This window comes from Alosa sapidissima, chromosome 15 (assembly GCF_018492685.1).
Source record: "Alosa sapidissima isolate fAloSap1 chromosome 15, fAloSap1.pri, whole genome shotgun sequence".
NCBI lineage: Eukaryota > Metazoa > Chordata > Actinopteri > Clupeiformes > Clupeidae > Alosa > Alosa sapidissima.
In genome coordinates, this window is record NC_055971.1 from 25,007,953 (window position 1) to 25,015,994 (window position 8,042).

An 8,042-nucleotide genomic window follows, 5' to 3' on the forward strand; every position below is an offset into this window, starting at 1 on the left:
AGGAAGACATTCATTCACTGAAAGAGGTCACGTCAATTTGTCACATTTCTGTGGATATTACTGTAGTGTGTGTCATATCAGAAACCTTTGTCCCTTCATTTCATTTCATTTTACTTTATTTACTTTATTAGATCACCACAAAGTATATAGCTTCTTTTATGAACCCTAGTCTTCGTAAACACTTCCTGATTCAATAAACGCCCAGCTTTGACAAATACCCATTTCTGCCAAATGCCCTGGAGCTGTCTGAAACCAGGTGCACCTAGATCATCCATGAACTTTGTGCCCCCAGGTGGTAGCTTTGTAAATTACCTTTTACATAGAACCAGAGAACCAGGGCATTGCCTAACCTTCTCTCTCGTCTTCTCTTCTCTCTCTCTCTCCCTCTGTCTCTCTTCCTCTCTGTCAGGTGTGTGTGCTGCAGGAGGAGAATCGTGAGCTGAGGTTGCTGTCGGAGCGCTGCAGGGTGGAGGAGGAGCACCTCCACCAGGCCATCAGAGACCGAGATGAGGCCATGTCAAAGTAAACACACACACACACACACACACACACACACACACACACACACACACACAGAGAGATACGCAGACACACACATACGCACACACACACACACACACACACACACACACACACAGAGAGAGATACGCAGACACACACATACGCACACACACACACACACACACACACACACATAGAGAACTTAATGGGAGTTTCTTGTCAACATCCGGCACACTGAAGCTTATGCTACAACAATTATACGTTATATAAATTAGACCAGTCTTCTGAAACTATTTTTCCACACTGCAATCAGAAAACTTCAGTTGCGCCCGGTGTAGCAGTTTTCCAGGCATTTTATGCGTTTTAGTCATAATTCTGCCATAAGGGCATTGCGAATATGTTGCATATGATGCATTTTCATAGACATCATGATCACATTATCCCAAACAAATAAACAAACAAACAACAAAAATGACACACACACGCACACACACATTCACACAGTCTCACAGTCACACATACACGCACGCACAATGATCTTGACAATGTTATGTACCTGTCACCTGTCTGTTTCTGATTGGCAGGAAGACACTGATGGAGGCAGAGCTTGTGCGTAGCAAGAACGACATGATGAGTCTGAATAACCAGCTGCTGGAGGCCATTCAGAGGAAGCTGGAGCTCTCACAGGAGCTGGAGGCATGGCAGGTGGGATGGGTGTGAGTGTGTGCCTGTGTGTGTGAATAAAACCCAGTGAGTGAGAGACACAAAGGAGAGTTCACTCAGATGCCAGCATAGAGTTATGCTACAGACACTATGCTACAGCACCCTCTGCTGGTCACAGTCTGCCATGCCCATTCGAGAGGGAGATGTCATGCCTGGTTGCCAGCTGTCCCATTCATGCCCTTTCACTGGGCACCAGGGCTACTGACAATTGCTGGCCAATGGTGTAGCCAGGAGGTGTTAAACTCCCACCCTCCAGCCATCAGAAGTGAGACATGGTTGCTATATCGCAACTGTAACCAATGGCTTTGTTTTTAATCATGTATTTTCAGCCATATGGAGGGTATGGTGCCACAGCTCCCTCTAGTCGTGGTGAAGATTATAACTTATGACAAAAAGAAGACCTTGCTCACTTTAGCCCTAAAATATAGATATTATATTGCAGACCCGGTCACTGTCTATTAAATATACTGTCACACTCAATTAAATGGAATATTCAGGGGTTGTAATGTCTCTTTTATGTTTCTTTCTTTCTCTCCCTCCACTCACACACTCTCTCTCTCTCTCTCTCTCTCTCTCTCTCTTGCTCTCTCTCTCCCTCCATCAGGATGATATCCAGGTGATTCTTAACCAGCAGCTCCGAACTCAGCAGCAGTGTGATCAGAGCCAGAGGAAGCCTGTGGCGTCTCACCCCCTCTCCTTCCTGCGTCGCTCCCGTCGCCTCTCCAACGCGCCAGTCTGCGTCTCCCAGACAACCACCACCACCGACCGCAACGGACCCTCGCCCTGGAGGGACTGGCTCAAGAGGGGCAAATGAGCTGCACTAACTGCCCCCGCCCCATCTTAAACCTGAACAAGTACCCCAGGGGCAAGTCAGCTACAATTCCTACCCCCTCATAAACTTGCGACTACACCAGGGGTAAGTGAACGGCTCCAATTGCCCCCTACTAGATGAACACTAGATGAACTGTACCCAGGACAAATGAGCCGTATTACCTGCCCCCACACAAACTACACAGACTGTACCAGGGGTAAGTAGGCAGCCCCATCTGCCCCCAAGAAGACGAGAAAAAGTGCACCAGGGGCAAATAAGCATCAAGACATGCCCCCATGCAAAACACACAAACTGCACCAGGGGGCATGCACCATCTGCCTCCTCAGAGAGCAGATGAACAGTAAGACACGCCATCTGCCCCCATGGAGGCCAAGCCAACTGCACCAAGGGCGATATAGCCACACCATCTGCCCCAACACATACATGAAGTAGCTGCACCAGGGGCAGTTGGTAGTGGGGAGGGAAAGGGTGGGCTGATACCCCCCATGGTGCCTGAGTTCAGCAGCCGCTGGACAATCGGCTGGCCATGAACATGAATGCGCCTGGTGCTAGGGGCTATTCGGACACAATGGGAACGAGCCCTGAAGTCCACTCTCCCTGACACTTCTCATCATTAGAGCACTACCAAGACGACCCCGGAGTCCACTGTTTCACATGGGCAGGCCTGAGAAGATGTACTTCTCGAAGAAGAATGAAGGAACGGATGCCTTATGCCGGTGATTTGGATCACCACACCTCTGGGAAACACAAAGAATGTGTTTTTTCTTTTTTCTCCTGATCAAAAAGTTCAAAGAGGTTCTATTTTGTTGTATGAAGTTGTATTATTTGATAATGCAAATGTTATGTTAGATCATCATTCAGTCAGTATTTGTATTTATTTTGATACGTTTTCCCTGTTATTGTGATTAAAGCTAAGGGAACAAGCATCACTGATCAAAGCATGTGCATGTCGGGCATGCACTTCCTAACGGTGCATTTAACACTGTATTTTCCAAGATGGCTGACTTGGCCCTGCAATATCCTACTATCAATGACTTTGCCTCTGACTATTCACAGAGATTATTGTGTGCATACACAACGCCTTACTCTAGACACTATTCACATCTCTGAACTGTGATTGGCTAGAGTGTATGTTTTCAAACCAATGTTGACACTTGTTATTTAACCCAGGTGAGGGCTTGAGATTCCAGTGCACTTGTATGAGATCAGAAAGTGTGTTGCAGGTGAAACACACTACTGTATGCTGTAACAGATCAACCTGCTTTTCTATTGAAGTCCAATGGACTAACTCACACGAACACATTGACCACGAGTCCCTCCGACGTCAAAGCCCCCATGCATGAGGGGCCTTTTGAAATAGAGAAGGAGATGGTTCATCAGGCCTGATGAAGATCTGTTGAGATCGAAACGTTGCCTTTTAAGAATAATTAAAGTATCTCTTGGAGCCCATATACAGTGTGCAGACCATCTCCTTCTGTCTCTGACACGTTTTGTCTGGCACCTCTTACAACATATTTTGGATGTGCGCACCCGTCTCTACAAATACGGCCTTATGAAATAGCCATCACTACACTACTGACTTGCCTGAGACGCACGAGGGCGTGCTCACCGGCCTCATCACCACAGGTGCTGAGAGTCTTGTTCTGTTGCCACGATGCTGTACAGTATGCTTCCTGCTCCAGGGCTGGTTGGTGATTCACGTCTCTGCTGCAGCTGCTGAAGCCATTCCCTCAGTGATCCCTATATGTGACTCCTTCACTTGTCAATCAACAGGAACAGTCCAATCAACTGCATGCATAGGAATGCCCGTCACATCTATTCTCTCTATTGGCCTACAAAACAATGTGTAGTTTACTCACATTTCAACACATGCTGGTCACAGTTAAACTACTGATTGGTTAGTTCATGTGTGTTTTTTTTAAAGCAAACTGTCTAATGCTGTAACAATGTTGAAAAATAAATGATGACTGACTATTTGTAGTACTTATTTGGTGATATTTGTAGTATGTTGATCTTTGAAATGCATGGTAAGGTGTTTATGTAGTGTTGTCTTGGAAAGCACATGTGAATGCCTTATACTGTGAAATAAAGTCAGTTTTGTACAAACACACAGTTAGCTCATTGGTCTGTTTTTCATTGGAAAAGAAATGGAAACATTAATGGTAACACTTTATTTACAGTAAACTCAGTATATATCCATAGCAGTGGAGTAGTCTAAGTGATACGCAGGACTACACAGTATACCCACTTAAAAAGCATCACCATCTCAGTATAAAACAGGCAAGGATACGTACTAACATTTGGGGTTGATCACAGTATACCCACTACAGCTAACTAGATTACATCACAATATACCCACATCAGCTAACTAGACTACACCACTGATCCATAGAGCATTACAAACACATTTAAAAGGGGTATAACATATTTATGTCTGTGACAGAGCGCAGTGCGTCTGTCACTGGCAAAGGCGGCTTTCCCGCCGCAACGGGAACAATGACTTTACAAACATTTGCACAAAGACAGCGCTATTAAATCATGTTGCGATGTTGATGTGTTTGATAACATGTTGTGAATGCCACAGACCTGAGGCGTGTCAGGACGGGGGTTAAGTTAAACTAGAAATTGGTTTAAGGGAAACATACAGGGAATCAAAGCCGCGATATGCGGTATAGAGGTTGAAGCGTATCTATTTATCAGTAATGTAAGCGTTCTCTAAAAGCGCGCATTATAACATCAATGCTTACTAGCTGGGAGATGGAAGTGCTTTGTCCGAGTGTATGTATGATTGTGTGTATGTACTTGCCTGTTCTCGGTGCTTCAGTTGCTTTCCGGCAAACGGGAGTATTGGGCAAGGGACACTTTTCTGCGCATCTTTCGCGCCCAGACGTGGGAGCGCTTATTGGCGCAGGTGGGTTTAGAGTGGTAATATTATTTGGTGCTTAGTGAGGTTTATTATGACATTGTATGGAAATATCATGAACGATTGTTAGTAATGTGTATTGCCTATGTCATGTGTTAACCAAAGGGTGGTGAATTTGAATTAATTGATTTGTTGCTATGCATGGTTTAGTCCAGTGTTTTAAATGGTGTCTGCAGAGCGCAGTCAGGGAGAGGATTCCTCCTCAGGAGTGAGAGGTCCTGTTGAAAGGATACAAGGATACAAGGATACAAGGAAGTTTATTGTCACATGCATATAGTTACTGGAAGTAAGAAATGCAGTGAAATTATGTCTGGTGTCAGCCTATTTGTGCATTATTGGGGAGGGGGGGAGGGTAAAAAGTGCAGTAGAAGAGGGGTTTAGTAGATTAAGTGGCAAGGGCTGCATAAAAAAGGTGGGGGAGGATTGGGATTGGGTGGGGGGCACCAACAAGGAGCACCCAAGAGCAACAGGGGCAAGGAAAAACTCCCTTACCAAGGAAGAAACCTTGGGCAGATCCACGGCTCAAGGGGCTAACCCAACTGTGTGCTGTAAGTATGTTGGGGATGTGTGTTGGAGAAGCTTCCTGATGAAATAATGTGCTGTGTATGTAGGGGGGGGGGGGCAGGGACTTACTATTGCAAGCAGAGTACTGTATGTAATGTATGTGAGTGATGACAGTGAAGATGTGTGTGTGGGCGGGAGGGGAGTGGGGCAGTGACTGTGTGTGTGTGTGTGTGTAGTGTGTAGGTGGGTAGGTGGGGGCAGTGTGCTGTAAGTATGTAGAGGATGTGTGTTGGAGAAGATCCTGAAGACAATGTGCTGTGTATGTGGGGGTGGGGGGGGGGGGGGGGGGGGGGCAGTGTGCAGCAAGTATGTAGAGGAGGCTTACTGTAGCAAGCAGTGTGCTGTATGTATGTGAAGTGATGACAGTGATGATGTAAGTGTGTGTGTTGGGGGGGGGGGTCAGGGACTTACTATTGCAAGCAGAGTACTGTATGTAATGTATGTGAGTGATGACAGTGAAGATGTGTGTGTGGGCGGGAGTGGAGCAGTGACTGTGTGTGTGTGTGTGTGGGTAGGTGGGGGCAGTGTGCTGTAAGTATGTAGAGGATGTGTGTTGGAGAAGATCCTGAAGACAATGTGCTGTGTATGTGGGGGGGGGGCAGTGTGCAGCAAGTATGTAGAGGAGTGCTGTATGTATGTGAAGTGATGACAGTGATGATGTAAGTGTGTGTGTTGGGGATGGGGGTGGGGTGGGGGGGCAGAAAGGCTAGGCAATCAAGGACATGGGTAGATGGAGGAGAAATCAAAAATAATAAATAAAAAGTGTGCAAAAGTTGGAGAAAGTCAGATATGTGTGTGTGTGTGTGTGTGTGTGTGTGTGTGTTTTGACGTGTGATGAAATAAGAAAATAAATAAAAGGTCTGTAGCATATGGAGAGGGATGTAAAAGTGCTAAAAGTCTTGTAGGTGTGTGTGGGTGTGTGTGTGTGGGGGGGGGGGGGGGGGGGGTCATGAGTGCTGAGGAGTGAATGAGTGCAAAGTCAGTATAGTGTGAGTTCAGAGTTGGGAAATGTTTGAGAGTGCTGAGGAGTGAATGTGTGCAAAGTCAGTATAGTGTGAGTTCAGAGTTCGGATGGCCTGGGGATAAAAACTTCTCCTGAGTCTCTCAGTTCTGGCTTTGTGACTACATAGGCGTCTTCTTGATTTCAGCGGTAGGAATAATCCATTGTTAGGATGAGAAGAGTCCTTCAGAATCTTTTGGGCTCTTAGGAGTACTCTTCTGGAATAGATATCTTGTAGAGCAGGGAGTTGAGTTCTTATAGTACGTTCAGCTGAGCGCACTACTCTCTGCAGAGTACTACAATCTCTAACTGTGGAGTTCCCATACCAGGTGATGATGCTACCAGTTAGAACACTCTCAACCGCTGAAGTGTAGAAGGCCTTCATGATGGATGTAGAAACTTTGAATTTCCTTAGCTGACGAAGGAAGTAGAGTCGTTGTCTGGACTTCTTCAGAACATATTGAGTGTTAACAGTCCATGTTAAGTCTTCAGTAATGTGGACACCAAGGTATTTAAAACTTGTGACTCTCTCTACAGGTTGCCCGCTGATCATTAGTGGGGTGTAACTGTAGATCTGCTGCTGCCTTCTGTAATCCACTACCATTTCCTTGGTTTTATTGATATTCAGTGTCAAGCTGTTAGATTGACACCACTGTGCCACCTCATCAACCTGATCCAAGTAGAACTGTTCATTGTTGTTACTAATCAGGCCCAAGATCACTGTGTCATCTGCAAACTTGATGATGGAGGTATGACTACTGTTGGCTTTGCAGTCATGTGTGTAGATGTTGTACAGCAGTGGACTCAAAACACAGCCTTGGGGAGCACCAGTGCTGATGGTTAATGAGTCAGATGTCAGACCCCCCACTCTAACCACTTGTGAACGGTTGGTGAGGAAGTCAAATATCCAGTGACACAGGGTGGTGTTCAGTCCTAAGGCCTTCATCTTTGTGACCAAGGTGAGAGGTACTATCGTGTTGAATGCTGAACTAAAGTCAATGAACAGCATCCTCACATAATTCCCGTTCCCCTCCTCCAGGTGAGTTAAGGTGGTGTGCATGAGGTTTGAGATGGCATCCTCTGTAGACCTGTTGGCTCTGTAAGCAAATTGGAGGGGGTCGAAGGAGGCAGGGAGGGATGAGCAGATAATGTTTTTCACAAGCTTCTCAAAACACTTCATCACTGTAGACGTCAGGGCTACTGGGCGGTAGTCATTCAGACATGATGGACTTTTGTTTTTCGGTACTGGAACAATAACAGACTGCTTGAGGCAAGTAGGAACTGTCTCTTGAGCCAATGATGTGTTAAAGATATAAGGCCTCTGAGGTAGGCATAGACCCTAGTGGGCATTGTCCCGGTGTTTGGTTTCTTTTTTGTATCAGTGTTTTTTTGTTTCCTGTTTTGTCTGTTGCATAAACCTGCCGGTAGCTTAATATTAATACTAATTAAAAAAAAGGAGATTACATCAACTTGAATTTCATTGCCTGAGTCTCACCATC

The 8,042-nt window shown here is 45.7% G+C and overlaps 1 protein-coding gene across 3 annotated transcripts in view; it reads left to right on the forward strand.

Annotated features, from left to right (window-relative positions):
• Positions 1-4,166, forward strand: part of si:ch211-235m3.5 (BICD family-like cargo adapter 1) — a 22,689-nt gene extending 18,523 nt beyond the window's left edge. For all 3 annotated transcript variants that reach the window (XM_042064211.1, XM_042064212.1, XM_042064213.1), the window contains 3 exons: positions 410-522; positions 1,086-1,206; positions 1,829-4,166. In XM_042064211.1, coding sequence (XP_041920145.1) covers positions 410-522; positions 1,086-1,206; positions 1,829-2,038 — 444 coding nt within the window. In that variant the 3' untranslated portion in view covers positions 2,039-4,166. The remainder of the gene's footprint in view (positions 1-409; positions 523-1,085; positions 1,207-1,828) is intronic.
• Positions 4,167-8,042: the final 3,876 nt, after the last annotated feature.